Source organism: Solenopsis invicta, chromosome 9 (genome assembly GCF_016802725.1).
Source record: "Solenopsis invicta isolate M01_SB chromosome 9, UNIL_Sinv_3.0, whole genome shotgun sequence".
In the NCBI taxonomy this organism is placed as follows: domain Eukaryota; kingdom Metazoa; phylum Arthropoda; class Insecta; order Hymenoptera; family Formicidae; genus Solenopsis; species Solenopsis invicta.
In genome coordinates this window covers 12,547,360-12,569,840 of record NC_052672.1, presented here as the reverse complement: position 1 = coordinate 12,569,840, position 22,481 = coordinate 12,547,360, and the positions used below count along the sequence as shown (strand labels likewise).

Below are 22,481 nucleotides of genomic sequence, written 5' to 3'. Positions count from 1 at the left end.
CTTGCTGCAGTCCCTCGTGTGCGTCACAGACTGGTTCATTCAACGTGCATGGCGTTGTTCGCGTATGGCGTTACGTTCATCCGCATAAAAAGTGCGGTGCTTACGACGCGTGTCGGGACAGAGGAGGAAATGAGGATTCAATTTCCTCGTCGCTTCCGGCTGGGCGAAATGAAAGTCGAGACCGATCGAAGCCTCGCCGTGTGTTCCTTTTTTTCGCATTCCTGCCGAATTAATTTATTCGCGTCGTATCCCAACCGACGCGGCGCGGTATTATGCACCGTACAGCTAACAGCTATAACTTCGAATGCTGCGAAAGTTCGCCGTTTGTAGCACGGCGAAGCACCGTGATGCACCGTGATTGTACGAGCGTCTTCGGCCGTTGATTCTCGTAAGCGGAGATTTAAAATCGGCGGCTTACAAAGCGATCGCCGGTGTCACAACCTCCCGGCTGAATTATGGAACGCGCGAAATCGTCGCTATCGTAAAAGTGCGGCATGGCAAAAGTGCATAAAAAAAAAGATATGAGCATGAGCGATATTCCGCAAGGCACGTTGTACATCGACCTTTCGCTTTATATTACCGTGCAAATTAATTTACGTTGTCAACCGTGACCTCCCAAAAAGGCACCGGAGAAATGTCATTCGTATAATTACGTTCACTGTAAAAAAAAATTGTGTAAAATTATAATGGGTAATTTTGAGACTATATTACGTAGTATTAATTACATAAAATATTTAAAATATTCTGTTACGTAATTTTTCATATAAAATAATATATATTTATATAATTAAAGCAAATCTGCGTATATTTTGTGGAATTACATGATTTCTATAAAGTTTGCATAATCGTTTTTACATTTACAAAGTTAATCATGTAATTTTTACATCTTTATTTGCGTAAATTTTCCCAATTTTTTTGCAGTGTTTTGTAAAAGTTTTTCGCAGGTATGTCGCACCTATCATCTTTCGCAAAAAAATTCGAATAAATAAAATACATGGAGCCACTCTCGCGCGTGCTTTAACTGTTACCGCCGTTCATCGTCTCTTATTCGCCATCTATGGTTCACCTTGTTTTCCCTGACGCCCACCGACGCATACCTACCTACCTACCACACCTTGGAACTGATTGTTAATCCGCGTAAACGTCGGACATACATATATTTAGATGCAATTGACGACGAAGAATTATCGCGTTTCAATATTCCATCCGTGGCTTGCCGAAAGAATCTGAAAATATAAACTATGATATATCGAATTAACATTTCTTTCATTGCTCATCTTAATTCCCCATTATAAAGATACAAAATCTTCCAGGAAATAATCAATTTTCATAAAACTGTAATCTCGATAATTATTGCCGCTCGCAGCATTCTCATTCTCTCGGACCAGCAGCGTTGCAATGAGAGGCGAGGATATTCGCTCGACACGCGCGGCCGCGAAGTCGTTCGATTCTTTTTCGCCTCCGAAAATCAGGACGGATGGACGAGCGCGCGGACCCGAGAACGCGGAGGAAAGGGAGAGGCAGCGGAAGGTAATGAGGATCGCGTGAGGCACGTGCCCAAAGCTCAGGCCATGTCATTATGCAGACGAGAGTGCCGGCAGCCTCGAGGCCTGTTACCTTTACGCGTGCAGCACGCATACATGCGTAGGGGATACGGGATACGGACGGTTATATCGCGATGGCACGCGAGGATCATCTCGCCGTAACGCATTAAATTAACCCCCTCGGCTTGGAATATGGTTCCAGGGATAATATGAGGGGTTTCTCGCAGGACGATATCTCGAATTGACTGGTCGCTACGATGTGTCGGTGTCACGTTACGCTACCGAGAGTGATTCATAGTCGGACTTGCGAACGTGTCGCGAGTATAATAATTCACGATTAACGTAATGGACATGTGATTATGCGAAATGCTTGCAATCTCTCACTGAAGATGTAACATGGTCTTCAAACGGTCGTAAATATCAGGTCTCTCGTTACCTGAAACAGGCGATAATGTTAATATTACAGGGAACTACACTTTAATTTTAAGTAAATCACTTTGATCGTCGTCTCGTGTATCGAGGCGTCCCTTTTGAAAAGTTTACAAGTGATTAAAAATTTAATTGAACACATATTTGAAAATAATTTTGTTGGGCCATCAAAATAATTGTGCAAGCCAGACAAATTAATTGCTGATCAAAACGTTTAGCAACTTTACTCATCATGTTTGAATGTTCTACATAATTATTTTGATGGCCCAACAAAATTATTTTTAGATCCGTATGTAACTAAATTTTTAGATGCTTCAGCAAATCTGTTCTTTCTGCGATATATTGGAAGTTTAATTTTTTCTTCCAGGGGTTACAATGCGAAAAAAAACGATTGATATATTACTTTGTCGTAATTTTATCACTTGCTTCGAACGAATATAAGAAATAAAACAAGTTAAATTTTTCAATCGAATGTTTTTCCTTACTTTCTCCAACGTGTACTTTTTCCATGTGACATAGCGTGAAACATAATGTTTGAGTCTTCCGGGAGTAAAAAGAAATTTTGTTTCCCCAAAAACTTCATATGTTCATCGACAATTTTCTTTTCGACGGGATGGTAGATAAAACGCAGCTATAACAGCACACGCGGTCAGTTCTGCTCGCCATATGGCTAGGGAACGTCAACGTGTCACTCCCTCGAAACTGCATTGTTCCTTGTAACTACGTTTGACATATGTTTCCTCTTCTCTCGAAGTTCGTGAAAGAGATCCGTCGCCTACCTGCTTAATTGACGGAAACAATTACTAGGTCTACTTAGGTCTAGGGAGATTTACAATTCTTTTGACAGTTTACGTTTATTCTTAATTATATAATATTTTTGTAGTCAATGAATTTTGATAGAAGAGGAAACAGATGTTAAGCTTGGAATTACTAGGAAACGGTGCATTTTCGACAAAGTGACTCGTTGAGATACGGTGGCCAAATATTATTTTACAGCGTTCTCGATACTTTGATATGTTTCGATGTTGCTAGATGGAAAAAACAATTTTGCTAAAATACAGATCTGAAAATAATAATGTTGAATTATTTAAAAAATTCTATCTCGGATGTTTAACTGTTTGCAAAAAATTAAAACTGTTTGCAACATTATCATGCTTGGGCGTCTTAATTGATTAAAAGTAGTATGATAATACAAACAATCAAACAATTGATTAAAATCAATGCAAATATTAATACATAATAATAATTTATCGATATTTGATACCGATTGCGTAAATGTCATCTTATATTTTCCGACAAATTATTCTGAGAGATCAATTTATATGCGATTTGTATTGTTCCGACTGAGCATTCGACAAATCAGATAAATGACCGGGCAATCTCGGGAACGGTACAGTTACATAATCGCATTAACAATAGTATCCCCTCGAATAAGTGAGTCAATGTATCATGACCTGGGATGAGACGATTAAATATGTGTTAATTAATGAGATTAAAGCAGCTTGATCTTGATTCCTTTTGGTTATAATTATTCTATGTGTATAAATGTGTATGAAAAAGTTACCTGACTCGTTTCTTAATCATCTGATATTCTGCGTATCATTTCTAAAAGCACTCTTAAATGTGATTTGCAAATACTTCACGGCCAAATTTGAAATGCGAATCGCGATAACATTGGAAAAAAATGAATAAGCACAGCTGCTCAGTAATGAAAATTGCAAGACATGAATTGGCATTTTGTACATGTTTGAGAGTGACTAACGCAAGGAATCTTTCTTGTATTTCACAAGATTTGCCACTCGCACGGTCGGTTTATAGTCACCGTTACTTTCATTAACTGAAGAAAAAAAAAATCGCCGACTGAATGTAGCTTCAACGCCATCAATTAATCCTTTCATTCCCAAATTATTTAGCAACTATAAAAAATATTTTTATGCATATTACAAATAAGAGATTCGTGAAAACATTTTGACATTTAAAAAACGTTTAAGAACTTTTTTAGATACTATTTTTATTGCAATTATGTATAGTAATTTGCATTGCTAAGCCATTGTACATGTAATAAAGTTCTTTTTTTTTCTTTTAATAAAAACCACTTAAAATATTTCAAAGAAATTATAATTTTGCTCTTGATAATTTTTATCGTAAGAAACAACAAATAAAAGATAATAATATTTCACTCGATGTACCTATTGAATTCTTGCCAATCCTCTTTTTTTACAAACAATTTTGGAACTCTGTCGTTTTATTATAGCTACGTTACTATGAATTGTAAAATAAACTGTTACTAAGAGACTAATATAAGCAATACATATTCGCCAATATTTTCATATTTATGAATATATATTAGTTCCTACATGAAAGTATTTACAAATACATAGTAGTTTCTTGCAGTTTCACAGATGATTGTAAAAACGTGTTTCATGCTTGCATAGATAATATATAATTTAATATGCACTAAGAGAAAAGATTTTGTTGATTTAACAAATATCAGTATATGTAACAAATATTTGTAAATATAGTGATAACAAATCACACTTATTGTCATTCTATCTATAAATATTCGTTACAGGTACTGTTATTTGTTGAATTAGCAAAATCTTTTCTCTCAGTGTATATTTTTACTAAGAGCTTCTCGGAAACGTAAAGACGATCATCGTTTGTTGCCGTTATGATAAAAATTATCATAAATATAAGCTTGCGAAGTTGTAACTTCTTTGAAATATTTCAAGTAGATCGTATCAAAAGAGAGAGAAAAATATTTTCATTACGTATGTATACCTTAAAGTTTATTTATAGACGAGATACATGGCAAGCAAATTCTTTTTCCTTCAGAGGAGGACACGTAGACGAGATAAAACATGTTTATCGTATGTCTGAAGTGACAAATTCGCGACGCCGGGAGTGAAACTGTCACGATCGGCCGTGATCGTAGATTACATTACCGCGGAATTGCGGTACCATTACGCGGCTCACGCACACGCGTGATTTCGCTTCGAATGGTGATTACAGGTTTGCCCACAGCGAGGACCGAATGGTGTTAGTGAGGAGGTGCTCCTTATAAAGTAGCGCCGGCTCAACGTCGATATACGCCTCCGTTTGCGTTACGTCATCGACTGATCGTGCGTATCCTCGACGCACGTTGCGCACGACGTCTTTAAAGATCTTACGCAATCGGAGCTCGAAGAATTTTTCTCAAATACAATAACAATTTTTCTAGTTAAATCTTTTTATTTTATCTCGCCATCGTCGATCTTTTCGCTCTCAAAATATTTTTAAATAATCCTAAATTTTTTAAAATTAAAACAATTTTTTTTATTAAATCACCACTATGAAATATATTTATGTCTCCTTCTAAAATTATAATATTGCAGTTACAAATATGTTATGCAACATTTATTTGATTAGCGTAAAATTATCTTGTGAATATATATATTATTTCAAAAATTCTTGACGATTATTCTTGAATTATTGACGAAGATTTGTAGTTTTATGTCGGTTAACGAGGCAGAAAATTATAATGAGCAGAAGATAAAGATCTAAAAAAATTATCAGACATGCGCTTCGAGGTTTAATTAACATATACACAATTAGGAAATACCCGCAACGAAAGGATGCGTATCGCGCAGAGCGAAGCGAAATTTGCGTTGGTCGGATACCGCGAGAGTTACGCTTATTTTTATTATCCCCAGCAATAACACGGTGCACGCTGCTTGTGCATATCGTACGAAAGGCGTATTCCGCCTGGTTTAAATTTCCTAGCACGCGCTGGCTCATTAACATATACGTTTGTTGGAGAAGCTGAGCCGCGCGCGGGTTCGCTGAACCCCGTGCTTTAATCGGCGGGATTTTACTCTAAAAGTTCATCAGACACATAAGAGAACAGGACAACAAAAGATTGAAAGAAACTTAAAATTCTTGTGATCTTTCTTGATTGCCATCGTGAATTTTTTAACTTACGACTGTTTTAAATAATTACTCCAATTTTAGTTAACTTTATGTAATGGACTTTCTTCGAATTGATTTTCTATTGGCATTATTAAGTTTCTATCAATCTTAATTATTCTGTTCACGTCTTTAACTCATCTTAATACGTCCCTTCGTAAACGTTTCCGTTACCCACACGACTTGCTTGGCACTTAGCGATTCGATTTGGTTATAGACGCGGAAGAAACATTACGTACTTGATGTCGGCAACGTCGGTTTTCTTCCTATGATCTTTTCATCAATTCTATTCGCTTTTAAGAAAACATGTAATTATCGAAGCTAACGGATTCTACAAATATTTGAATGAAATATAATAAAGTTGGAGTATTTGTATGTAGGAGAGAGAGAGAAATTAATATTGAAAGTGTTAATGATTCTCCTATAATCATAATTGGTATTTTTTTACGGAGAAGAGTCGTGTGTATATTTTTCAGTGACGTTTAAGAGATCTTTCTTTTGTGAAGAGGGCAAAGGACTTTAAGTGTTGCGTGATTTCCGGCTTGAAACCTGAGGTTGCATTACAATCGTCACTCTTTATGCTAGTACACGAATCTCCATTTGGCTGTAATAGTTGTAACGGAAGTTAAATTCAGTCAAACGCACGTTCGATGCGACGTAATATACTGTGTAATAGTACGTGGCTACATGAAAAATCAATTTCTATTAAAACCAATTAAAACCGAATGCAGCATTGACGTAACATTTTCGATTATTTAAAGAAAAAAGCGATTATATTAATTAATTAATTTAAAGGGTTCAATTATTTAGGTTATTTACGTAGAGTTAATTAAGTCGGTTTTTCTGAAATCTCTGTCAATTCTACGCTGATTTAATTATAAATAATTCATTTGTCGCTGCCATGTCTCTCTGCACGCATTCCTATAAATAATTCATCCGTCATCCGCGTGTAGTAAAACATTTTTGTGCGCGAAAAGAAATTTATGCGGGTAAAAGGGTTAAGAGAATTCACACGAAGCCATATACAAAAGCTCTCCGACCTTTCGGAAAAGATAACGGCCTGTCTCTTGCGAACAATAACGCTACGAACGGAGCATGACGATACTGATCTTTGGCGGTATACCGGTACTTTTAGCGCGATTTCACGCACGACGCCCTCATGGAAGGCGTGCATACAACGACGCTCGTCATATTGCACGACGTGCGCGCGTACGTGCGTGGATTCGTCCTCGTGTAGAATTCAAAGACAGAGAGGACGAGAGAAAGATACTCCGCGGAGATTAAAGCGCGAGATCCCACGTGGAAGGGACGGCGGCATTGAGCAATTCGCCAAGTACGGCGCGCCATGTCGAATGGAGCCGTCCCGATTTTGCCAAATACGGAATTACGAATGCGTACGTATGAATGCGCGTGTCGCCGGCCGTTGTAATATAAGTCAATACAACACGCGACGATGGCGATCGTGCGGACAAGGTACGCCGATATCCCGAATCGCAAGGCTCGAGTTACACCTGACAACGACGACGACGACGAAGTCACTCTTCAATTCATGCGCGAATGGACGAGCGCGCGGCGCCTAAAGGAGCCGCCGTGCGTCACCCTATGCAGATTTCGATGCACGCCAGGAAGCTTATGCAAAGCAGCCGACGTTAGCACGTGCTGCGTCGTCGGAAAGCATTGCGCACGATACGGGGACTATCGCGTTACTCCGCGGCGCGCGATTTTTCATTCGATTTGTTTGCGCGGTTCGTGCACTCGACGCGATCAGCGAGACTGTCAACTAGAAACGCAGTCAGCGGGTCTACGTAAGAAATAACGGCTCAATAATGATTTTTAAGCTTCAGTCACACGCCTACATTAGCATATACCAATAGTGGGTTAATGCTTCCGTATCGCGACGCGACATTACATTGCTGTAATGGACGGCAAATAGAGTACGAAGTGCGCGGATATTTCTAGAGCTGTTGTCATCGCATTCGGGAAATTAAGTTGCGTACGTTCTCGTACAATCGGTTTTATTGAACAGCTCGCTTGTACCTCGCTCGAATAGGTGTTCTGCATTTTACGACCGAGTCCTTGAAAATCGTCGACTCGTCGAATTCCTGCCGTTAAAAAACATTTGCGTGACGATAAACAGTGCTGAGAGACTGCAGGTGCATAGCAGAGACGGTCTCGCAGCTGCGAGACTATTTTCGATGCCGATAATCTCGCGTGGTCGGTGTGCAGTTTTACCGTATTAGGATTTGCCATTCAATTTACGCTGATGAATAATGCATTCAAGTTTAGTCATCGTAAATACATTGTTAGATTTATTTCTCTTTTTTTAAATTTTAATATTAAATTTCAAAAGGAACGTATTTCCAAGGGAAAAAATGAAGTAGTTCTCTCTCCTTAAGTAGAAGTTTAAAGTAGGCCGCGCCGGTCTATGGAGAGAGAGAACTATTAGCATATATGTATATTTCCGTGCACGAAAAAGATCGCTAGATAACAGACTGCTGTGACACCAGAATGACATTAAGAGCCAATGGGTCCTGGTCCTGGGACTTTCTCTCTTCGACAGTCCGGTCGCTCGTGTAACCTGACTCGAGCGACAGGCCATCTCGAACGCCCACTGATCGCACCTATTCGCGCGATTTGCTCCGTCCGAAGCCTACAATATACATCGATACTTCCGAATCGCGCTAGCGAGAATCCCCGACGACGACGCCAACCGGCGACTGCCGTATCCTGCGGGACCGGTTCGCCCCTGCATTCCCGTTCACGTGCATGCGTCACATATCGGTGGCCGTAGTTCCCTTACGAATGCAAAAAAAAGTGGAGTGTGGGCGAGAGCTTGAGACCTCGTCAGGTTCAACCCACGTTGCTCGTCGTTGAAGTAGCGCGAGCCTCTGTCCGTCGCGCGTCAAAATCATGTACAAACGCGCATCGAGTTTCACTCTCTGAATTTTGTGATAATGACGCTGCAACAATGATGATGCATTATGTTAATCCGAGAATGAGCGTATCATTGGGAATTTAAGTAAACTTTATTCAAATTACTGATTACATATAAAAAATTCTAAAATTACAGTTTAATTTAATGATTATATATATATATATATATGGGAAATAATCGCGATCAAGGGTGCAAAGGGGCGGATAAAATTGGGAGTTGTCTCTCAATGAACGTTTTAAGCATCTGTATTTGAATGCGTTCAATCTACTGTGTCTGTGTAAAAAAAAAAGAACTGTGCATGCCAGATGCCACGATGTCTTTGATATTCTTCTCCTGGCAATTACGGTTCTTTTTGTTCTTGTACAATGTAATAGAGAAACGAGTTTCGTGGGCATTTCATTTCTTCTCGCGCGGTCATTATTTACCACCTTTAATTATTACTTTAGTCTTACTCGACCGCAAGCTCATCCAATTTAAGGTTTGTATTACATTATCACGGCTCGCGCAGAAAAACTCGTTTCGTTTATTTCGTTATTAATTACGATGACACGCATGTTACGATAATTACAGCAAGCTTCCTTTATCTGTACTTCTCTAGTGAATCTGTCAATCTGAAAAATTATATAGTCGTTTATAAATTCCGTTGGCTTGTGTACTGTTATCGATATTGTGGCATGCGACTTGGACGGCACGTCAAGCATACGCTTATGAATCGCTTACATAAGCGGCATAATCCGCTCCTCTCTTTCCACGTGTGAGAGTATGTGTGGCGCTTACCTACGCACGCTGCACCAACCATGCAACCCAGAAGCCGATGTGTGCCAAGGTTGCTCCATAGGCAATGGTATTTCCATGTGGTTTCGAGATAGAAACCTACGATCGAGATCTGTCTGGCGCTTTGAGATTTCCGCCGATAGTAAATAGCCGCCTGAATAATTACGCGTATGCAACACTCGGATAACTTGGGAGAGCTCATTACGCAAACGTGAAATTGTGATTTAGCTTAAACGTCGTTTAAATCATGATTGATCGTCTAAGCGCGCCCGTTCAAGTGCGGCCATAGGTCGAATTCTAATAACGCTAATTGCGCGCGATATGGGATGGTGTATAGTCATTGCCGATTGAATCTCCCGGCACTGATTAGAATGATTAGACGAGGAACAATGGCCAAAGTTATCGGTTATCGTTTATTGAGCGCGTCTCGATGTTAATAGGCTTTAAATTAGCGTTACTGAAACTGGGTCAGTGGATCGGAATTAAATCGTCTTAACAGACTATTATACATTCTTTTGAAGATGATTGCTTCGTCATCGTTCTATAATTTAAAGAATATAATGTTATTCGAATACCGCAATCTCTTGAATTAAATATGATTAATTATTCATACTTTAAGTATTTCATGTATGTTTAATTATTCATGTATATAATATTAACTTGCAATGTTACGATGTCATATCTGAGAAAGTTAACGCGAAGTATGTCAATGCGACCTCGCCACATTGCGTAGGTATATCGAGATAATTTCCGTCGGGTGGGAAGAAAGCTTTTACTACCCTTTTTCTCGGCGAGCAAATATTCCGGAATTATCTGACAATGCTAAACGATAAAAGCACACCCATTCGTCATATCATTTGTCACGAGGTAAACATAGCAATATCCGAAAAGCTTTTAGCATTCAAACTTATTGGTCGGAAATAGGGAGGAATTTATCTCTAACAAATTTCTCGTTTTCTTGTTCATCGTTCGCTGTAGCACTTTTCCTCGGATTTTTAAGTTCCTTTCTTTGAAAACGCGCGCTTTGTACTCATAATCACTCTTTAGATAAAGAGCAAAAAATTAAATTCACGAGAAACGACGAAGGAAAAGATTGATCGATACTGTAGAGGGACACACGCCACAGTATAAACACACAGGACATTCTCCAACGCGAGTGAAATTAATTACCTAACCGATAGGTCAGGGTAATACCGATGCTCCCTCGAGCTCCGCGGCCGACACGCCCTCCCGAGATAATTACACGATCGATTGTCTTACGCCATCCCATTTTCATATTGTCTGAGTGCGCTGATAATGCCCGCGGTCACATCATGCTCTTTTATTTCCCCGGTTTCTACGGGCCTCGAGTGCCGGCACGAGGACAATAAATTACCATAATAAATTAGACTTCGGAACACCTGGTTCTAATTATTCTAACGCCGGCGAAGGCGCCGAATTTATGGGAGAGGTGCTCACGTAAAAAAAGGCGTCTTCCGTTCAATAAGGGTAATGGCCAATTTTGGCACGCGAAGCGGCGATCGTTAAGGTAATTGAAGGTGTCGGGGGGGAAGCGGGCCTTCATTATTTCACCGCAGTTTTTTTTTCTCTTCTCGCGCGTCGGCCCGCACTTAATCGTGCCATTTGACGCCCAGCGCGTAGTTGCCGTTAGAATTAATTATCCGTAGTAAAAGTTGCATAAATAAAGCCATTCTCGCGAAGCAGATCTCTCCGCGTAATTACGACGCGCTGCGATATTTTCCTACGGAAATGGCTTGGAGTTATAGTACCTGCGGTTTTATATATGTGCATTAATTTCTTATCGGGGTTTTATCGCCGCTTGAAAATGCATTACAATTCGTTTGAAACAACGCTGGTCGTTTCCATTCAATTAGATAACGTATCTCGCGAAAAGGTTACACGGCAAAAAAAAAATATCATTTCTCATTCCTGCGATCGAATAACATAGTTGATATTAGGTAATGGAAAGATAATGAAAAAAGGACAGAGAGAGATAAGGAAGGTTTAAGAAAAAAAAAAAAAAAAAAGATCGATGTAACGAGCGGAGCATCGGAAGGAAGCCTATTAACGATATGAGATTGCGAGGATGGGAATAAGTCCAGTGCTCGTAGTGGTTTCTCTGTGCGAGAAGAAAGAAAATTACGAGAACCAAATGGTACGTTCGTTCGCGCATGTTTAGATGACTCTTCTCGAGTATATTGCCTAGTTCAGAACGCGGGCGCGTAATTGGCAGTTCTTGACGTCTCAATAGATCCTGACAGCTGTACCTGAGATTTTGACGGCGAAAGCTGTTCATCGAACACGATTCATCGTCCGTCCATTAGCCGGAACTTGTTGCCAGATCTTACGCCACTGATCGAAATAGCCCGCGACCACTGACCTCAAATCTCGGACGCGCTGCATGCGCGTGCATCCGTTATCGAGCGCCGTTTAAATCGATACAAATGATAAATATCGATGAGATACCAATTGTGGACGCGATCGCCTTTACGAGACAATTCGCAATTGCGGATTGCGAGCTTCGAAACAAACAAGTCTATATCGGAGCTTACGCTCCAATTTATAACGAAGCTATATATATATATATATATATATATATATATATATATATATATATATAGTAAGCGTGTGCTTTTGTTTTGGTATTCGATTTCGCTGATAGCGTGTTACTTATTTTTCTTTCAGGGCGGTCGTGGGCGCACCAGAAGCTGAAACTGCACAAACCGGCGTCTACCGAGGAGGCGCAGTCTATAAATGCGATATCGCGGCTGACGATAGATGCAACATAATCCATTTCGACGATAAAGGTAACGATATCATCGACGTTGGTTATCTTAATTTTGACAGACGACGCGCTAATGGTAGCTTTAGCAGATTGCGGTTCCTAGAGTCCTAATTCTAGACGTTGATTCACCTCGATGCTGCCCGTCTAAGAATAAAAAAAAAAAACTTAATTACCTAGTGTGTACTGTTTCTTTTGCGCATTTCAAAACGTCGAGCAATTTCTGTGAAGAGAAGCCAAATAAAATATTGTAATATTTATAACAATTAATGAAATTTTTTTAATGGAAAAAAAGTGTTTCAGAATCTCTAGACTGAGGAAAAAATTATTAAAAATTTTAATAAATATTTGTTTAATTACAATGAAATATTTATTAAATGTAAATAAATATTTATTTGGACCGTTAATTTAATTTAACTATCGATTTTTTTATTGAATAAATATTTATATATCGTAAGTAAATATTTTGTTGCAACTATTCAAACGAATGTTTATTGAAATTTAGTAATTTTTTCTTACAGTGTATTTATTGAAATTTTCAAGCTTTACATTTGCTCAAACACACAACGCTGCTAAATGTTAAAGCAAGTAATTCGTAGATGACACGTACGTGGTACGCTATTATCGATGATTGACGGACGGTCCTTTTTGATTGAAAATAGTACAGAGTTACAAATGCAATCGTACAAATATCGGTCGAGGTGGAAGTAAATTTAGGACTCTCGCGAGTACTCGCTCTGTCCACATTAATCTGAGACTAATTTAGATCGCCGCGTCAACCGCGCCAGTGTTGAAACATTAATGCATTTGCGGAGTACTGTAAAGGCCTCGCGAGATTCCGCATGCTCGATCGCGTGTGACATAATTGGCGATTCATTGAGTAAGTAATTGAGCGTCGTGAATTCGAAATCACTGCCGCCATGCAACGGACTCTTTGGTGCCACCGGCTGAAGCTCGCTGACGTTCTTCGGAGAAAAATCGATCGGTGAGTGATCGTCGGTCTGCAGCGCTTGATCATGATTCACGATCGAGAATCGGCACGACAGGACCGGTTACGGAATTCGCTCGGCGGAGACTCGCAGAGACAATCGACTGGCGCGCGAGACGGATGCTAATTGCGGATGAGTGTCGCTATTCCGCGGTTAACTGCGTCTAGATTAGATAATTTAGCTGTGTTTATTGTATCAAGACTTTGTTGGACGTGTGGAAGTAGGAGACGACGTACATTTAATTATCTTATTACAATGAGTCAGCTATTATTAACCTGTTTGCGGTCAATTTAACAGCTGAGATTCAAATTAACACAAAATTGCTTTTACTTCTATTTATTACAAATCTAAGAGCGATCGCCATTCCTTACATTTAAATAATTTCAGTAATTAGTAAATTCCGATAGAAATGGTATTCCTTTAAGTCTAATTTGATATATTTTTTTTGCCACTCGTAAATTTATTCGAGAGCGTTGAAAGATACAAATAAAAGGTTTCCGCCTTGAGCTTCGCCGGGCTAGCTGTCCTACGAGGCAGTTGACCCACATTCTACCTTCCCTCCGACGTCGGTTCGCCAATGTAGCTTCGTAATCTCGAGAAGTAACCGGCGAACTGGTTACAGTATATGCGCTATTCTTAGTGCCAATACACCCACCCTGCCGTTGACCCTACCATATTTCGATGCTTGGCAATTGCCGCACGTGACGTTGCGCCCTGACCACGCATGATTTATCATGCTTAGAATTTACGTCGCAATTTATATAGAAAAGTTTTAAATCGCGCCCGAGAGACATAAATCGCTTTGATTTATTAAGAAATTGTTTAACGTTATCGCCGGCAATGAATCGACTGATAATCTTGTAACTAAGTGAACTAGATCCTTAGATAAAAATACCTCAATATTGCATCAGAACGAGAAATATCGTTTCCCATTGACTTTTATTTATAACTTAAACGGGCAGAAGACGATCGTAAAATCGGTTTATACGTTGGTTTATATCTCGATTTCTACTGCGACTGATGCTCTTAACAGGAACCTTCCCAAGTGACCTGATTAGTTAAGCTCGCGCTTCTAACGTACAGCTATTTAAACGCCGCCTGGAAAATATCCCTAACGAATCCGATTACCTCTGTAAATTCGCGCTCTCTAACTGCGAGAACTCGGTGTAGCCGTCGCGCTCCGGTTCATAAATCCGCGGGGAAACGTTGCATAGCGGGGCGAGGCCTCAACGGCAGCGGCGGAACGTGCGCGCGAACCAATTAAGCAGCCGCGTTTAGTGCACATCGCCGGCTCGTAAAGTGCCCCGGGTATTATGAGCGGGCGGGGAGGGGAGTTAAAAATATTATTCGCGCCATACTCTCGCGCTCGACGTAATCTTTCGCGCCGCTCGTAAACACGGGCGCGAATCGAACGCGCTAATGTAAATTAGCGGGATAAACTCGCGGCGTGAATTAGATGCGGTTTACACACCTCGTAATACCTCCGTACGGCGGGCTTGGCGGCGATCGGCGATCAGGCCGATACTCGCGCGCGCTCCCGCAATGCTACGTAATTTAAACGCGCGAGAAGAAAAGCGAGATCGCCGGGCGCGAGTGCGCGATCGGCAGGAAATCACGCGACCGGGCGCGGCGACCGCCTGACTTCGCGTTATATTATTCAGCAAATGGAGCGCGAACGGGATCAATCGGCGATGCGGGATCGACATAAAAGGAGCGTAAATCGAAATGCGCGCGGCAATACAATTCTTCCTTTTTAGTGCGTTCGCGCATGATCGAGAAGATAAAACGCGCAGATAGTTGAGCTCATGATGGCTCGTGGCTATATCTATTCCGTGAGAAAAAATACGCTATTCGCAACGTACACGTTCTATTGAGGTATTAGATATGAGATTTCTTTAGATGGAATTGTTCCTTCATATGCAGTCTTGTGCAACACACACACACACACACGCACGCACACGCAGTAGACAGAGATTCAGATGGAATTGTTCCTTCATATGCAGTCTTGTGCAACACACACACGCACACGCACGCACGCACGCACGCACGCACGCACGCACACACATTCAATATTTCAATTCGAAATTATTCCAAAGTGTACTCGATTCAATATCTGAATTTTTTATCATGACGATGCAGTCAATTGCGAAGGAATGAGTTTGCGGAACAAATAAATTAAACAAACGAGATAAGTTTACAGACGATTAATAGATCACAAAGCTAAGTGACGGGACAGCGCAGCTGAACTAACAAAACCCAACAGACTCGAGCCACCCGCTCGTGAAATCGCCGCGAACCTGTTTTCTTGAAATCTATTTCTGTTTTCATTCTCGATTTCATCGATTTTGCGTTCGCACGGGGATCGTATCCGCGCATCAGTGAGAATAAACGGGACTAAACTTCCTCCGGTCCCTTTTGCCCTGACCTTTTGTTTTCTCTCCACTCTGCGTTCTTCTCGTCCAACTGTGCATACAGGAATATCTCGAGTTGTACATCCAATTAGTCGATTTCCTCCTCTTCCATCGCCGCGGCGCGGCGCTCTACCATTATACCTGCGAGCGCATTTCGCTTTGATCGATAATTAGGCTGATCACATCGTTGCTCTATCCTTCCTCGATCTTGTCCAATTAGGATCGTAACCAATAGCAATGTGTCGCCGATCATTGGCGCTCGGCGACGAAAACATCTTGATCGTTTGTTGCTTCTTTGCGTATTGCATGGAGCCTCATCGTCACGCGAGACTGAATTTTCCTTACGATCGTTGCTCGCGATACTGTCGAAAGGCCGTTTTACGCGCCTCGGATTCGAATCGCAATAATTGATGATCTTGCGCGAATAGCCTCAACTCCGTTATGTTGATATATAAACGTGTATGTTTATATTTAACGGCGCACTAGTGATTACCTAACGCTGATAAATTAATGTAATTTTGATCGCGCGTTTTGCTGTCTTTGGATGAATCGCCTCTTTAGGATTACACGCGCCACTAACGTTTCTAAACTGCCGCTGTACCAATAATGACGTTCAATATCGGAATCGGGGAAGGAGACTATATAAAATCACGATTCGTTCTCCGAGAACGCCGCTTCTCAAGTCCGTACTTCTTTTGACGTTTACATTGTCACGGTTTAAAATAGTGGTGGGATAACTGTCCAGATTTATAGTGTACCGTTTGAAACCTTGCGAACGGAGTCGCTCTCGAAAATAGCTTCTGCCTGGTTTCGCGATGGGGCCTCGATGACAACAACATTATTATTACTTCGACGAAGTACTTGCCACAATCGTTAATTTATACAGAACGTCTAATTTTAGTCGCGGTTTCTTCGAGAAAACCACAGTCGTTACTTCATACATCAGTATTAAAACGTTCCTCTGTAGAAGATAAAAATAACTCCATCTTCGAAATTTTTATATTTTTTTCTTCCAATCTCTTTGTCTTAATTTTTTAATTACTATGCTCTATATCGGCAAAATTATTTTATTCGTGCAATTAGTGGAAATATAAACGTTTATTAAATTTAGTGACATGAGAAAGAGCTGTGATCAAGATAAGATGAGAAGGTCGTGTTCCGACTTCCTTGTAATCCAGGCAGAACTATACGAGATCTCGCCTCCGATCTTCATTTGCGATGTATCTCGCTGCTCCACCTGCGGCACGTCGAAGTGCCAAACGATCCTCCCGATCGCGTATCGTTGATTCTGCCTGCGTACGAGGAAGAGATCTCGTCCAGGTCTCCGAGGTCACTCACTTTACGACCATTCGAGCGAATACGTCGTCTCGAGGAACTCCTCACGCTCTGCCGAGTGTCGGAGTACCACAGCGGACTATCCGGAGATACCGAGAACCACGTTCTTCCCCCTGCAAGAAGCCGACGATGCCTAATACAGAAAACCGTAAGACTGTTCTGCGTTAGCCCTACCTTTCCGTCAAGATACGGTGTTTCTTGCCGTGTGTGCTCAAGGACTAATTTCCGAAGATCGGAAATAGGTATCTCACGGCTGCATCGATTCACTCGCGATTGTCCGATCATCTCGTGACCTGGCGAATGTTTTATCCTACCCTGGCGAAAAAATAGTGTGTTTACTGAAAATTTAAAGAAATTTGCTTGAGCGTCGAGTAAATATTTCATTGTCAGCTTTAAAATACCCATTGAATTGTTTGAGATGGAAATTTAAACATGGAATTGTTTATGAGATGTTTGCGGTTACGAAGTGGTTAAGTAGCGTTTAACGACAGTCAAACGTTTTCATTGTAACTTTCTAAGTGTTTGTGAAATATTGTTTTCAGTGAAGGATTCAAGTGTTTGGAACGTGCTTCCAAACGATACAACTCATATAACCGTCGATAAAATTCTTTATGTGAATAGATACAACTATAATCTCTTACTAACAATTTTTGCCAACAAATTGACATACTAAATACATAGATCATGAGGTGTGATCGAATTGTCACAAAGCGTATTCTAACTTGCAATTAATTTTAATCAAAGAGAAAATGTTAGTTTATTTGTAACTGAATTTTAATTGATATACGAAGGAAGTTTTGTCAAGCACGAAGATAGTAACGGTGGTTTTTCTACATTAATTCTGATATTCAAGATTGTCCGCTCATTTCCAGTTGTAACGATCCCATAAGGGTTGGAAAACTAAGGACAACTTCCTTTTGAAGACTAAAGCCTATCGGGCTAACGGGTTCGCTCCGTTCGCAAAATCGACGAAGAAAAATACAGGGGCGCTCTTAAGGCTTCTTCGCTATGACACTTGTTCGCAGCTTTTTTCTCGAGATCGTCGAACGATAATTGCACGGTTGACCGTACGTAGCGACGCATTGTTGAATTACTTTTATTAAGTAATAGCCAAATTATCAAAAATTATTTTTGTTAAGTAATAGTTAAATTATTTATCAAGATTCTGTCTCGTTTATTAAAATAGAACATATTTCTATTTTTATTTGTAAATGCAGGAAAAAATGTTTTTTTTTTTTTTTTTTTTTATATTACACAATTGACAAAGAATATTTTTCATTTTCGATGTGCGATCCGACACGTGTTCTCTTTGTTGGAATAAATCAGATTTCTGTGTCGGATCAATACATCTTCCCCGTTTTCGACGATGATGAAGGATAATAAGAACCCGAAAAAGAAAACGCAATTCACGAATCGATCATTTTGTACTCTGCCCGATACCTCGCGGCTGGTTTATTCTTTGGTAAATTACCTTCCACAAATGGTACCTTTGATATGATGAATATCACGAAGGTTGAGTTCGACCGGGATTAACCCTATAGTGAGATTACCAAGTGCAGATGTCAGTAAGACTCGTCCTTGCCGTTTTCATACCATTTCGTTCCAACGTGTTTGCTTCATCTCATTCAGCGACATATTAGGTTACTTCCAGTTAAGTGACTGCCTGACAGGCTAACTAGATACTAATTCCTACTACCGATACGCCGTCTGATTAATCGCTCTGAGTAATCCGAATGGATCTGAGAGTAATCGTTTTTTTTTTTATTCTTTATAAAGCACATTATTTTTTTAATAGATACAACGAATTTGCAATTAACTGCATTTTTAAGTTTTTTAATATTTAAAATTAATGCGCGATTTATTTGTTTTTTTAAAATCATTTAACTTCTGAAAAAAAATTTATTAGAAAATTTGAATTTTTCTTTTACAAACGCGCTAATACACTGACGAATTCGTTACATCTAATGCATCTACATTTAAATTTTTATGTGTAGCAATTGCTCTTTAATTTAATACTCAAATAATATTAAAAACAAATTATTGATAATAATATATAAAAAATTGGTTTATTACAGGGAATAATCACGTCAGAAATCCAAATGTCCCTGGCGGCTTGAGTCAGATCGACAACAAGACCCTGCAGTGGTTCGGTGCGACGGTCTCAGCTTCTAGCAAGGACGGAGGCCCGATTCTGGTAAGTGCCACCTCAGATATCGAAATGCACGACTTGCATTTTAACCGTCAGACGTCAGCGCATTAACGGTGTAATAATTCTTTGGCTTGATAATGCACGCGCGGCTGCTTAAGGCGTAGCCACCGTAATTAATTATGAGCGTGGCCAATATAACATTGAATTTCTGATTAATGAGTCGACTTGTATTCAATTGATATTCAATTGACATAAGCCTCAATTAGGATCATCATTAAAGTACATGACGATTTAAAATATCTGACTTTCCAGACAGTTCTCGATAAATAAAGGATAATTAATGATAAAAAATTAAACATTTGCTGTTGTTATAAGAGATTATCGTTATAACAAATGTTAATTTTAATCGTATATACCGTGTATGCATTGTGATGATAATTCTTAGAAATCCCAAAATATTCGAAAGCGTAATATCTTGAGTTTAATGAAATAAATGATACGTGCCAATGAAAACAAACGATGAAAATCTAGTTCAGTTATTAAAGAGAGCTCATGCTTTTTTTTAGATGACAACATTTTTAAAAATAGAAATACAAGTGAGAATAATCAGAAAAATAAAAGTGTGAGCAACGAGGAGGTCGTTATTTGCGGTATCTCCTTCAAATTTTTAATATCTTCGTTTGTGGGATTTATAACTAGAGGTCTCGGATAGATCTCCTGAGAGATTACAGACGTGCGTTCCCAGAAGGCCGCAGCTTCTATTTCAGGATTCGAAAACAAACGAATTCTCGGCGCGTTCCACGTTTCGTTTGTGATGTTGAGACCTCTCGCGAGCAAGTCGAATTAGCACGGAATTCAGAAGTCAAGCTGTTTACTTTTGATGAAGCAATCAAGCGTTAGGCGCTAATTAGATAGAATAAAAAAATATTTATTACAACTTAAAAAAATATTTCATATGATTACTTAAATATACAGCTATTGGACGATCGAGAGATTAGGAACGACAAATACGTAAGGGCAATTTATCTTATTCGTCAATTTCTACTTTCCATCTACAAATAATCGAAAAGTAATTTAAGTTTTCTCTAGAAGGAACAGAACTTATTTTCCTGATTATAACGGTACATCGAGGTAGCGAGTAATTTTCAAGCTACTTTTGGTTTTTACTTCTTCAACGCGAAATTATTATCCCTTCGGTTTCGCCACGAAACTCTCTTCGGCGGCGTTCTCTCGTTATCTGATCAACACTCGCCGTCTGCGATACGTGTTAAAGTCATTATCCGCCCGCTCACAGCTTCCACGCAGATTTCCGATTCAGAGTGCGTGGCGGAGCCCCGTTACGACGATCCGGCACGTTCGCAACGTAACGCCGGCACGCCAGCCGCCCTCGCCTTGCGGGATGCGCTTCTTGCGACGCGGCGACGGGTACATACGTTGCCTGCGCAAGCGAAAGATCGGACACCAATCTAGCGCGAAGATCTCTGCCCTTCTCGGAGACCTGGGTCCTTTTTTTTCTCTCCCTCGCTGCAAAACGTGCGGCGGCCCCTATGATGTACGAGCCGCCCTTATCTATCTTTATATGTACTGCTCTACGTTGCACGCATGTGCGTATGCTCATCACGCGCGGCTGCGGTGGCCCCTGTGATGGCGGATGCGAAGATTGAACGCAGGAGAAAGATTGAAGCGGGGAGAAAGGGTAGTCAGGAAGTGGCGCTCGCAAATCCGCAGGCGGCTCCAAGTTTTCGGAATGTGTAGCGAACTGACGAACAATTAAATTTTTTTTATACTACTTTTAGTTAAATGTTATATCACTTTTCACAAATCGCCTTTATTTCCGAATCTAAAGTATTTGATAAATATTATTCTAGGTTCTTCTTATATTTCGTAGTTAAACTATTTTACATTGTGCTGCATCGTAATTGCTTTTCTCCAGGGTTGGATAGTAATTAATTAATCATTTTTAACTTAATTTAGTCAATTTTTTTAATAACGTAATTTTTAACTTTAATTATTTTTGAAACGCATAAATTTTAATTTATTAACTTTTTTTTGAGCTAAAAATTTATCTGTGTAAAAAAAAATACATTTCTATATAGGAAAATATTTTTTTATTATTTTGTCAGCTTAATTTACAAATAAAATATTAAATTTGTTTGATGATCTATATTATAATTGTTTTAAATAATTTAACTTTAAAACTAACTTTCAAGATTAATATGAATAATGTTTTTCAAAATTAACTTTTAATTTAACTTAATTTAATTTTAACGTAATTTTAAGTTAGTTTTTTGTTCATGTAACTTTTAAAGTAACTAAATCAATTTTATAAAGCTATTAGTTTTAATTTAATTAAAAGAACTGGTATTAACTGACACCACTCTGCTTTTTACGAAAATGAAGGCAATTAGAAGGGGTTTTTGACTCGGACCGCGAAGTATATCATTCGACCGACCGCTTGTGCCCCAAGTCGTTCGTAACGCTGCAGTAATCCCGAGTGATTGCTCGGTTAAAAATGATACGTGGATGACTAGGTGGATTTCGAGGAAATTCGATACGGTCGGTCAGAACGAGACGGGGGGGCCTCGTGACGGGCGATGGGTGCGCGAGCGATGAAGAAAGCCATAAATAAGGCCGCATTCGTATATGTGAGGGCCGTATTAGCGACGATTATCGTTCTCGTGCTCGCGTAATTTTCACATAGCGAGACGTCGCCACACGCTATCCCGTCAACGACATTCCCATCCTTCCCTGACGCGCCGACATTATGCCGGAATTATCTACTTATTCTAGAACGCGAGACCTCGCGTTTCCCGGTAAACGCGCGGCTTTTTCCGCGATTACTCTTCCCCGCTTTCTCCATATCACTTTTGTCCCTCCTCCTCCCCTCGACCCGCTCCCCGCCTTGCAATTAAAGATAAGTAATTACTGCTGGGAGATAAACGCGAAGAAACGTGCCTTGCTCTTTCGTTCTAAATACTCTCCTCTTTCATATTTTCGTAGAATTTTGTTCTTTCACGGTTCTTTGTTTCCTGTCCGCTATTCTGTTTAATAATTAATGTCACAATAAAAATTATGTCATATGTACGAAATTTCGTGAAAAATAACGCGATTATAAAGGAAGTGATTAAAAATAACTTACAACTTTATTGATGCGATTGAGAAAAAGTAAGCAGCATGCCCATGGCATG

At 39.8% G+C, this 22,481-nt stretch overlaps 1 protein-coding gene across 2 annotated transcripts in view; it reads left to right on the top strand.

Moving 5' to 3' along the window:
• Positions 1-22,481, top strand: part of LOC105198051 (integrin alpha-PS2) — a 69,659-nt gene that overhangs the window by 8,045 nt on the left and 39,133 nt on the right. For both annotated transcript variants that reach the window (XM_039453617.1, XM_039453616.1), the window contains exons 2-3: positions 12,313-12,434; positions 19,220-19,338. In XM_039453617.1, the coding sequence (XP_039309551.1) occupies positions 12,313-12,434; positions 19,220-19,338 (241 nt within the window). The remainder of the gene's footprint in view (positions 1-12,312; positions 12,435-19,219; positions 19,339-22,481) is intronic.